The 13,310-nt window shown below is 28.8% G+C and overlaps 1 protein-coding gene across 1 annotated transcript; it reads left to right on the top strand.

Moving 5' to 3' along the window:
• Positions 1 to 9,974: 9,974 nt before the first annotated feature.
• Positions 9,975 to 13,112, top strand: LOC102602042 (uncharacterized). Its single transcript, XM_006347495.2, has 6 exons — positions 9,975 to 10,238; positions 10,890 to 11,111; positions 11,617 to 11,783; positions 11,907 to 11,988; positions 12,093 to 12,161; positions 12,823 to 13,112. The coding sequence occupies exons 1-6, from the start codon at positions 10,113 to 10,115 to the stop codon at positions 12,991 to 12,993; spliced, it is 837 nt and encodes a 278-aa protein (XP_006347557.1). The 5' UTR covers positions 9,975 to 10,112; the 3' UTR covers positions 12,994 to 13,112.
• The last annotated feature ends 198 nt before the right edge of the window (positions 13,113 to 13,310 follow it).

A 13,310-nucleotide genomic window follows, 5' to 3' on the forward strand; every position in this document is an offset into this window, starting at 1 on the left:
CCTATCTCCCCCTTTTTTTATAGTGAAAAAAATGAGCTGCATTTCTCTTTCGCACCTACCCCAGTACAACGGCGTACAACTTCCGTTTCATTTAACGGCAACCGGTACGTTAACAGAATATCCTATTCTTAATTCCTTTTTAATTCTGTCGCTTAATGGAATTATGGATCTTAAAAACGATTCCGGGTATCTTAATTATACTGTGTTCTTTACTTTTAATAATCCTCCGCTATTTTAAAAATAGATTTTTACTTTTAACACATCCAACTATAGTATAATTTCTTCTTTAGACCTAACATTAAACATTAATGAATATGTACACATTATTTCTCAAGGTGAATGTAAAATCTAGACAAATAAAAGTAAACGGAGGGATTAAATAATTTGATTAATTAAGGGAAAAGTTATTTGGTAATCTTGGTGTACGACAAGGACACCGTTACCTCCGTTAAGTTATCATTGTCGCATTGTATTTTGTTAAATGACTATCTTACCCTTGAATTGTCCCAGTACTCTTGTTGCCAAGTATTAACATTATCTAGAATTAACACGCGGGTTTTTAGTGTGGGGCGGAGATAAAATTGTCAAACAAGTTTTACAGAAAATATCAAAATAGTCCCTTATGTTTATGGTAAGTTCAAATTAGTCGTTTAAGTATTTTATTGAATAGTTTAATCATTTAAGTTTAGTCTCTACAGAATACAGATACTTTACATAATACAAGCCATTTCTATTATATTTGATTTGATGAAAACCATAAAAAAAAGGAAGGAAAGGAATAAAAAATACCCCTTAACTTTCATTTATTAATTAGCTTCACCATTTGTCATACTATTTGACGGTTTATATAGTTTTACCATCATAAAATGTATCATTCATATCCCTTATAAAAAAATTCTAATCAGATCAAGTGCTAGTAAATTTAGTTAGATGCGGGTTAGATTAGGGTGTTGATTTTTTTTATTTCCAAGCATATTAGATCTGATTCGGGGTTTTCCATCTAACAAGATGTATGAATAATAAGTTTTGTAACGATAGTGCTATAAACATACAAACAATATGATGAAGGGCAAAATTCGCTAAGAAATGAAAATTGAGGGATAATTTTTAACCCTTTCTCAAAAATAAATTTGCAAAAAACTCACATTTGAAATTGCATGCTATACAACTTTTACTCCCTCTAATTTTTTTTTATGTGCAGTATATCGCGTTGCGATTTTTTTAATTATAGGTGCTCCATTTTATTGTCAGTAAAGGTCAAATTTTAACTTAACTATGCTCTCGGTAGATAAGATAGGTATCTATACATTGATAAGAAATATTTGAATTTTTGAGAAGAGAGGAATAGTGATGGTCCCCCACGGACATTTGGCATTTTCAATTTTTTTTAAAAAAAAATATTTATTTGGATTTCATCTCAAATCCAACGATAAAGTTTGCTAAAATATTTGTAAGTTTCAAAAAAAATAAAAATTGTATGAAACAATACTGCTCTCTTTTGGAAAATTTAAAAGAATAAAATTTATTTTGAAATATATTTAAGTGTTCATTTTGAACCTATCACAAAAATATAGGGACACATTAGTCTTTTTCTATAAATTTTTTATTTATTTCTTCTTCTGTATTAATTTTATCTGCTTCCTTAAATGGTGAACAGAATATTGCTGATTAGATATGGAGTCACGCCTACTTAAAAGAAGATTATCCATATACATAAGCTTAACAAAATAAAAATAAAACCTTCTAGATATTAAAATATTACCTAACATATAGGGTGATATAGCTAATTTTTGTCAGCACTTGGAAAATTAATGAATCTATAATTTTGGTTTAAGACTTAAAATATTAAAAGACACGTCATAATCTACTTCATAATTAAATTATGTTGAAAGTTAAGCATATTATATATATGTTTGTCAAATATTTTAGTCAAATCGTGGAAAGAAAAATGAATTTGAGAGTTAGACGTGGCTCCATTACTACTATTAAGTTGGAATCCATGTGTTAATAAGGATCTTTGTATATTTTCTTTAATAGGTATAAAAATAAAATAATGTTTATCCATTTTAACTAGATTTATGAGTTTTTATAAAAGTGTGTGAGTTTACAATTTATTTATGCCTTTCTCTTTGAGTTTTAATGTGAAATTTTGATTAAAATCAACTCTAATTTTCATCAAACTATTTAAATTGAGATAAAAACTCCAAATGATATTTTCGATTGCTTGCAATAACACCCAATTCAAACAAATAATAATTTCACAAAACTCATTTTCACATAGTTTATCTATATTTTTTCGTGCCTTCGTTAATCAAAATCACAATTCTCTCCCTTTTTAACTCGTAATTTTTTTTTTCTGTTTCACACCCAATTGTTTGATATTTGCTTTATAACTTGTCGGTTGGTTATTACATATGGTTTCATTACATATAGCATATTGTATTGTATTACTGTATATTTTGATAAATATAATATTTAAATAAACTGTATTATTTTTTATCTTACATAATTTCACACATCAATAATTTAGAGAATAAACTTACAATAGAATTATTAAATAATTTAAAACTATTTATTTGTACCCAACTCCTTTGATGCTAAATGGTTTGCCAGCAGTAGATCAATGAGGGGAATGTAATTTTTAACCCACTAATTTATGTTAAAAGACAATTGTAGTTCAATAAGTGGGAAAATGCCAAATCTAAAGAATTTTTAATTCATTAGAGAGATTTTAAACCTTTTTCATATTTAAAGTACTAACAATAGAATATACTCTTAATACACAATAGGTAACACCCATCCAAATAAACAATTAAGTTTCATTAAAAAAATACTTTATTTTTATAGCTTGAATTCTAGATCTTTTAAGGTTCTAACAAATACTCTCTCCGTTCTTATTTATATGTCGTTTTTAGTAAAAATAAATGTTCCTTAATGCTTGTCATTTCACAAAATTAATATATAAATGATATTATTTTTCCTATTTTAACTTTGAGAGTTATTAACCTCATTTGACCAACATAGAAAAACTAAGTAATTAATTGAAATTCATAGAAAATTTAACTTTAAGTGAACACTAAATAAGGATACAATGGCAAACTTACATAATTTTTCGATGGATGTGAAATCTAAAATGATGACAATAGGAACGGAGGGAGTATTGAATAACACTTATCATCCAATATTTATTGGTACTATAACTCAAGACATGGTACTAGATATCCATTCAATTATTGTGTTATATTGCTCACGTACCAAATTTTCAATTGTGGAATCTATGTAATTTAAGTGCTCATATTGATTAAAATATGGGTTGTTATCCCATTATATAACCTCTAAATCTCTTCTAAATAATTAAAATTAAAATGTGTGGCAAAATTTTAAATTAAGATACAAGTGGCCTTTACTTTTGTTATATAAATTTTATAAAATACAGAATGAATTAGTCTCCATCTTAACCATTATTCCAATCAAAGGATGATTTGAGCATATGCTAAATTCCACATATAGCTAAATGGGGAATGAGATCGAAAGAATTTCAACTTTTGAAAAGTACTACACCAAAACAAAGTCAAACGTTAATATTTTCAATTAACTTTTAGTCACTTTGATTTAGGTGACATTTTGTTCTTTGATTCGAATTTTTTATTATTCAATTTAATCCTTCGTAAGTGCATACCATACCAAATCAAAAGTAATTTGATTTGATTTGATTTATATAACATGTAACTATCATAGAGTTATATTAAATTGAATTATTCATTTCTTTCATTGGTGAATTACTTATATGCACCGTTCTGAAAAAAGAAAAAAAAACATTCCATTCCAAGCTATTTGGGTTCCAGTCTAATAAGTGATTTTTTTTAAAATTTCCTATTCGGTGCTCCGGAGCTCATATTGGAGCTCCGGCTAAATTCAAATTGTGCACTGCCAGCCTATTTGGAGATGACGTTTTTAATGATTTTTTTTTATATCTAAGGCTCGAATCTGAGAGCTCTACCAAATATATGATGTTTGTGGATATTGTTCGCCAAACCGCTAGTTCTGAACTTTAATTTTGCAATTTGCGGTATTTATTCTGAAACTTTTTAGTGCATAAAGCTTGTAAGGTTGAAAGTGAGAGATCATACCACCAAAGATTGGTGGGCCGTATTAACCCCTCTATTTTTAATTAAAATTTTTGGATATGAATGATGCAATAATTAATAAAAAAAAGAAAAGTGTTTGAATTATTGGTTTCATCAGTGAACTATTGACAGTCTTAAAATAATTCTTTACTTGACTAACTGAACTTAAATACAGTCTGATCTTGCAACATGAGAGTGAAATACACCTCTTAATTATCGTCAAGTTTAAGAGTGTTTTCAACACTTCTCTCGACTTTATATTAAGAGTTTCATGCTCCTACAAGCGTACTTTGGGACCACTTGCTATATCATGTGTCAGATCAACGGTGTATAACTATATATAAGTTTAGTTAGTCAAGTATATAAGTGTTTCTAAGACAGTCAATAATTCAAGGACCGAAACTAATAATTTACACCAAATTCAGGAGTGTTTTCAATATTTCTCTCATAAGATAAATAGTGTTGATATGAATTTATTTGTTATCTTAATTCTTTCTTTCTAAAATTTTTCATAATTTGAAAGTTCAAACAATATTTTTCTCGAAGAAATTTCTTTTATATAGGTGTAAATTAAATTTAAAATAAAATAGCCTCCAAAACTTTAATAGAAATAGAATCCGTCTAGTAGAATACTACGAAATTTCTATGTCTACACAAACATGAAAAGACATAAAAAATAATTCTTAATTGAGTGAATTATAGATCATAATCCAATTTCCCGGAAGCTTCGTAGCCTAGTTGATAGTTCAACGTAATTTTAAACCAAAGCTTTGAATAATTTTTTGAAAAAGTATTTTCCACAATTTACTTAATTCTCTGCGTTTGGATATACTATATGAAATTATGATTTAAAATTAGATTAATTTAAAGTTGAAATTTTATTTGAACATGTAATATTTTAAGTTATATTTTTTAATCAATATGAAAATTCACAAATTCTGAAAACTATCAAAATTTCTACAATTCTTATACAATTACCAAATGAACAAACCATAGTTTATAAATAAGATATCACAATATCCTAAAACACTATGTTAATAAATCATGTATCTCTGTAATTTTTTTATAAATAAATATTTAAGATTATAAACTTTAACACACACATAATTCTATGAAGATTAACTAATCAACAATAGCCATAAGTAGCAATAACAATATATTTTACTACACATATTTTTGAACTTCAACTCAACACTATTTTATAGTATCATTTTAGTACGTGTGCATCAAATTATTTCCTCTATCATGAACAAGAATAGGCCGACGCCTCTATTGTGTACCCCATTTTATGAGGACAACATTCTCATCAAGCGTAATCTTGTGGTGGCCACTTCCACTATCCCAAGCCTTGTAGTTTGTATGAAATATTAAAATTCTTTCTAAAAATAAAGAATATAAAATTATAATTTTTTAATATATAAATCATCTCCATTTTTTATGACCAACTAAAATGAAAAATGTGGCCCATAAAATGGATAGAGATGTTAGAGTGGGTAAAAGCCCTACATTGGTTAGGGAATGGACGGATGGTTTTTGACTTGGGCAATCCTCCCCTCATGAACTAGCTTTTGGAGTTGAGTTAGACCCAAATGTCATATCTTTACAAGAGAAAATACCATTTTGGCAGCCCCCAAAAAAGTCTAGTCTATCTCGAACACCATTTGTTTTTACGTCTAATCTCACAAGTTAAGTCTCTAACTAATATTGAATAGCACTTTATCATGCAATCTTTATTGGTACCAACTCAAGACATGATACTAGAGATCCAGTCAATTATTGGCCTTTGTGTTATATTATTTACGTACCAAATTTTCAATTGTGAAATCCTTGGAATTTTAATGTTCATATTGATTAAAATATGAGTTGTTATCACATTATATAGTGATTATAGCCTCTACATCTTCTCTAATATAATTAAAATGTGTGACAAATTTTTTAAATTAAGAAACAAGTGGCCTTTACTTTTGATATATAAATTTTAAGAAATACAGAATGAATTAGTTTCCATCTTAACCATTATTCCAATCAAAGGATGATTTGAGCATATGCTAAATTCCACATATAGCTAAATGGGAATGAGATCGAAGGAATTTCAACATTTGAAAAGTACACCCAAAAAAATCCAGCCGTTAATATTTTCATTCAACTTTTAGTCACTTGATTTAGTGGTGACATTTTTGTTCTTTCATTGAATTATCTTATGATTCGATTTAATTATTCATTAGTGCATACCATACCAAATCAAAAGTAGTTCGATTTGATTCGATTATATAACATGTAACTATCACATAGTTATATCAAATTGAATTATTCGTTTCTTCCATTTGTAGATTACTTGTATGCACCACTTTTCTTTTTTCTTTTTTTAAATGTAAACATTCCAAGTTACGTGGTTTCCAGTCTAATTTGTGAGCCAATAAAGAAAGAAAGTCGACATGTTTGATTTTTATTTATTTTTTTGGGCTCGTGTTATTATTATTATAAAACATTAGAATAGCTAATCAGCTGGAATGTGTCAAATTAGCAGATTCAGTTTATTTATTTATTGGGTAGAAAATAGGAGCTACTTACAAAAAGAAAAAAAAAAACTAAAAAAAATACTCCAAATATCTGGTGTTTGTGGATATTGTTTGCCAAATTTCTAGTTTTGAACTTTAATTTGTAAGTATTTATTCTGAATTTTTTATTGCATAAAGCTTGTAAGGTTGAAAGTGAAAGAACATAAACGATTACCGCCAAAGATTGGTGGGCCGTATATATCCTTTATTTTTAATTAAATATATTATTAAGGAATATAATTTTATAGATAAACAATATGGATATGATTTTATTTGTTTTTTTTTCTCTCTTCTAATTTCTAAATGAGTTAAATAATAGAATTCGTCTCATAGAATATCATGAATATACAAATGAAAAGACATTAAAATAATTTTTAATTGAGTGAATTGTAGATCATAATCAACATGAAAAGACATCAAAATAATTCTTAGTTGAGTGAATTGTATATCATAATCCAATTTCCCCGAAGCTTCGTAGCCTGGTTGATATATCACTACTTACTTAAAATTACACTCAACCTGAAATCATTCACAAATTCAACGTAAATTCAAATAACAGTTTAGAATTATTTTTTGAAAAAGTATTTTCCATAATTTACTTCTTTGCTCTTGGATATACTAAATGAAATTAGATTAATTTAAAATTAAAGTTTTATTTGGATATGTAATTTTTTAAGTAATATCTTTTCATAAATATATGAAAATTATCAAAAAAAAAATTATAATTCTTACAAAATTACCAAATGAGCAAACCATAGTTCATAAATAAAAATACCAAAATATCCTCAAGCACTACATTAATAAATCTCGTATCTCTGTATTTTCTAATAAATAAATATTTACGATTACAAGCTTTAAAATACACAAAATTTTATAAAGATTAGCTAATCAACAATAATAATAACAATATAATTCTTTCACATGATATAACAATTTCTTTCTTGTCAAATATGAGTAAAGAGAGTTAATATCTCAAAAGATCATTCAATTTTAGAAATTAATTTAGTAAAGTCATTAAACTTTTTATTTTGTATCAATAAAATCACTCAAGCTAAATTTTTGTATCAATAAAATCACTCAATTAAATTTATCATTACAAACCAATTTAACATGGCAAAATAATTATTTTTTATGGCTAAATAAAGTAATAACAATAACTTAGTGAATGCAGCCTCGTGAAGGTATTGAAATGGTTTTTTTGAAAAATACTCTGTTTGCAGGGATGAAGAATATCTAAATCCAATTATATGCTTGATAAGATACTATAGTAAACATGATTAGAAGACGAAATTAAGCAATGAACAAGAATCTCAAACTAGACCAAAGTAGTAGTAAGAATTTTTAGTAGTGGATAACTAAATCTACAAAACTAAGGAAACTGCGCTAAAAAGACAAAAATAATAAATTGAAACATCCAACTCTATTATTTATTAAATAATATTTTGTAATGTCAATTTTTTTTTCATTAATTAAGTTTGCTGGTAAAAATTTGTGAATGAGTTTTCTTTAATTTTATTTATTTATGGGGTTCATGTTTATATATATACTAGATAATGTGAATAATATAAATGGTATGTTTTGGGGCTAATAATCGAGTTTTTGAAGCGATTGTTTGCGTGGATAAATGAATAATTTTTTTATTCACAAACCTGTACTTTCTTTGACGCTATTTAAGGCATAATAAGACTACCCACATACAACAATTTTGAAATATTTTATGTTGTCAATTATCATGATTTATAGTATTTTTACGATAGATTCACTTCAAGAATCATTGAAATTTTTTGTATTTTTTTCAAAACATATTTTATATTGTCAATTATCATGATTTATAGTATTTTTACGATAGATTCACTTCAAGAATCATTGAAATTTTTTGTATTTTTTTCAAAACATATTTTATATTGTCAATTATCATGATTTATAGTATTTTTACGCAATTTTTAAATATAAAAATAAAATAACAAATAAGACAAATAAATTAAAATGGACCCAATATATGTTATTTTTGTTGTCTCAATTTATGTGACACAAATGAAATTTGGAGAGTGATCCAAATTTTCATGTTTCTTTATGAAATGTTTTAAGTTATTAATTATTGTGATTTATAATATTTTTATGTAACTTTCAAATAACGTACATTACTGGTCATTTTGTCCTAATTTATGTGATATGGATAAAATTACAAAATTAACCCTTTTAAAATGTCTTTCAGATATTTTAAGTTGTTTATTATTATTATTTATAATACTTTTTTGGTAATTTTAAAATGATATGTGTTATTTTTTCTATCCAATATATGTGAGCCTGATAGAATTCTGAGAATCAACGTATTGTATTATATAGCTTTTAAATATTTTAAATTGCTAATTATTGTAATTTTTAATGCTTTTTAAGTCATTTGTAAATGATATATGTTGCTTCCTTGATTGAGACTTTTCCATTTGTGACACTTATATATAGATATTTGGTGCCCGTGCCAGCACTTAAAGATAAATGAGTACTTACCACTCGACTTTAACCCTTATGGGTCAAAAATTAATATAGTTATCTATAGGTATCAGTATTTAAATCTGTATTGGCGTTATACTATACATCTAATCTATCAAGAATAGGCCAAATGCCTCTCTCTCTCTCTCTATTTATATAGTTATAGATATCTTTTCTCATTCGTATTGGATGCTGACTTATCTGAATTTGCATCTTGTAAGGCTCTTTTCAGAGGAAATTTCATCTCCTACGTCACATTTTTTGGTGATCATTGTAATTTTATATGAATTATTAACATTTTTAATTTTTTTTTAACTTAAAACAAAATTATAAATATTTAAATTGTTTTAAATATAAAAAAAGTACACTTTTTTTTAACTACTTAAATAGAAAAATGTGTTCCATAAAATGGATAGAAAATACTTTTTTTTGCAGCCCCCAAAGAACACGGTTTGTTATAATTGATTTGATCAAATTTTTGGGAAGTTAAAAGTGATTATGTAGTTAAAAATTTGAGGTATTTAACTAAATTTTTAAAAGAAAATAAGTATTTTAAAAAATATAAGGTGTTAGGTTAAGATTTTGAGCGAAAAAAAGTGTTTATAAGAAATAACAAGAGTTATTTTTCATAAATTAAAAAGTAGTTTATAAAAGTTTGTCTAAACAATTACTATAATGATTGCTTTTAATTTATTGATCAAACATAACTTATTTTTCATCAAGAAAATTTCTACAAATTAAATTGATTGTTAATGTTTGACCGGACAGACTATAAAACAGATAAAAGGTAGAATAGTGCAGTGGGGCGTGTGGCTGACATGTAAGGCCAAGCTATCTGCCACTGGATTGTTATCCTCTCCACATAATTTGCTGACATGAACACAAATTAAAGGCACACACCACACCACACCACATCCAAAACTAAAATTAAAAAATCATGGCATCTGCTGTTGTTGCTGGTGCTGCTTCCTCTTCTTGCTCTGTTTCTTACTCAAGAAACCTTAGCATTACAAAATCTAGTGCTTCCATCCCATCTCTCAAGTCATCCACCACTCCATCCCAGGTATAATTTAATTTGTTATAGTCGAAGTGTGTGATCATTTCATTTAAATATATATTTTAAATTATTTATGTAGGGATAATAACAGTTTTAGTCCTCCAATTATTTGTAGATTTTGATTTTTGGGCTTTGTGATATTTGACTAAACACATTTGAGCTTTTGATTATTTGGAATGTGTGTTTTCAGTATGTTAGTATATAATATGCACTATTTTTAGAACTATATTACCCTCATAGATGAATTACTAATTAACACATGAGTAATTAAGCAGTGATGCGGTTGACATTGGTGGTAGATTTGTGAATATTCACTAGAAACGGGATCAAGAGTGCGTATTTCAATTAATTGAAGGTTAAATCTGCTTAATCTAATATAATTACCAAAATGTGTTGTGTTATGTCTCAATAGGCGTCTTCACCTAGAGGCGGAACCATGATTTTCACGGGTTCAAAATATGAATAAGTAAACACACAAACAAGCCGAAAGAAGTTCAACATCTATTATATATACATAAAAAGTAATTTTCCGTTGAAAGAGGTTTGAACCCCCTCAGCCTTGCCTGGTTCTATCCCTTCCTGGAGGCTTGATTTCTTTTCATGGGATAAACATGTCAAATTTGAACATCTTATGATCAAGTTATTTTACCTCTTCAGAAAACTAGTTTTCAAGGGCTATCATTACAAGAGGCAAAAAGGGGTGTTTCGAATACGATCTTAGGCGCGGAGAGTAAGAGGAATGCTACTAGCAATGGTGGAAGTAGAGGCCTTGAGATTACTGCAAGAAAAGCAGCTGCTGCGAAGAATATCGAAGTTGAAGTTGATAAGCCATTGGGACTCACTTTAGGTCCAAAGCAAGGTGGTGGAGTTCTCATTACGGTTTGTAATTTGTTGCTCTCCATTATGTCGATTTATTTCGTTCTGTTTTAATGAGGCAATTACTAAAGAAATTCTCACAAGTTATGGACTAGTAACTAGTTTTAATCAGCCTGTTTTGGTTGAATCATATTGTAGACAAGTTATGGAGCTAGGTGAACACGAGGGATTCAATTGAATCCCCTTAGGCAAAAAGAGATACTCCGCGACACAAATGACTTATTTTTGGTTATATAGAAATTGTTGAATCACCTTAACATAAGAAAATATTCTAGTGTAGTGATGAAGGGGTAGAAAAGTTGTTTTATCTCAGTGTGGCATTTTTTCATTTTTAGTCTCCTTGTTGGAATTCTTGGCTCCACTATCGATTTTAGATCGACTAGTGAGTAGTGACATTTTATCCACGGACAATGTAAAACTGTTTTACACTACTGGTGCAAAAGTTGCCTAATACGAAATGAATTGTTGATGTTAAGAGCTTTTTGTTGTTCTGTTTTGAATGAATTAGGGTATAGAGAATGGCGGTAATGCTGCAAGGGCAGGGCTTAAGGTTGGTGACCAGGTAGTCTACACAAGTAGCTTCTTCGGTGATGAATTGTGGCCAGCTGATAAGCTTGGATTTACGAAAACTGCCATACAGGCGAAGCCTGATTCTGTCTACTTCGTCATTAGCAGGTTAGCAAGTGAAACATTTTAATGATCTTATGAAATAAGACATCGCTGCATATGAGTAATGATGTCTGTATTAACAAAAGATGTGAGTTTAACATACTTCAATTGGTTGATATTTTGATGCAGAGGTGCTGATGTAGATGTTAAAAGATTGCCCAAACGTCCCGCTCCTCCTCAATTTGGAAGGAAATTAACTGATGCTCAAAAGGCTAGTATTGATCTGTGCATCATTAAAGATGTTCATATATTTGCTTGATGTTCATCCTTTGTATTTGTTTCTTTGCGTAATCGTCTATAGTTCATTGTCTTCAGGTCAGAGCAACACACATTTGCCTCGACTGTGGTTACATATACACCTTGCCTAAGTCTTTCGATGAACAGGCAAGTTTCTGCACTCTACTTTATCTGTGTTCCAATACAAGCTTATAATCTCTTTTTTTGGGCTTCAGAAACTTGTTGAGATAATATCTCAAATGGCCACTCAACTACGAGCTCATTGTTGACCGACTCTGTGAAAGGAGTCCAGGAGTCCATAGTTGAATGACTTTCTGAGATATTATCTCGGAACTTGTTAGACAATTTTGAATCTTCTGCAGTCTCTACTTCTCCTTGTAATTGTTGGCATTTTAACATTATAAACACTAGATCGGACATGATAATTTAATACAAAATAAGTAGATGGGCATACCAAATTGAGTCATGTCGGATTGACGTAGGATTAAGTTATTTCCACTCTACAACTCTTCCTCAAGATGACAACGTCAATGAGACAACAACCACAAGACAAATGGTGTGTTGATATAAAGAGTAGAGAGGGGGCCTAATTGCAAATAAAAAAAGCTAATGGCTCCGCCATATAGCCTACACTCACCACCTTACTAGATCCACCAAGCACATAGCGCCCTCTTTTTGGTATGCAGGTTCTACTTACAGGCTAACCTCTTGATTGTCTTTGTACTCCTACCTACTTTATGCCTGAGCGTTTGTATATTTACGTGCATAGACAAACAACGTTATAATTTGTTGCGTTTGTTGGATGCAGCCGGAGGACTATGCATGTCCACAATGCATAGCACCAAAGAAGAGGTTTGCAAGATATGATGTTAACACTGGGAGAGCAATTGGAGGAGGATTGCCACCAATTGGTGTCATTATTGGTCTCATTGCTGGTATTGGTGGTGTTGGAGCATTACTAGTTTATGGTCTTCAGTAACACCTTTTATCAATTCAAAATTTTCCTGATGATTTATTATACCTTAAAAAGTGTTACTTAAATGCTTGTGCTTATATAATTACACATTCTTGAAATGAAGCTCAAGTGTGTATTTTTTTCAAAAGGAAGAGTAGAACCGGTGAGTTGATGATACATGTATCCAAGTCAATCGATGTGTAAAGAAAACTTGTTAATTTTCTAAAATATATATAATCAAGTATTTATATTCTTCATAATCATTATCGTACTAGTGGCGGATACGGGTTTAGAAGGCAAAATTGTCACATCCTAATGATATTTGATATTTCTACCCCACG

The sequence above is a fragment of the Solanum tuberosum genome, unplaced genomic scaffold (genome assembly GCF_000226075.1).
Source record: "Solanum tuberosum cultivar DM 1-3 516 R44 unplaced genomic scaffold, SolTub_3.0 scf00093, whole genome shotgun sequence".
Classification (NCBI taxonomy): domain Eukaryota; kingdom Viridiplantae; phylum Streptophyta; class Magnoliopsida; order Solanales; family Solanaceae; genus Solanum; species Solanum tuberosum.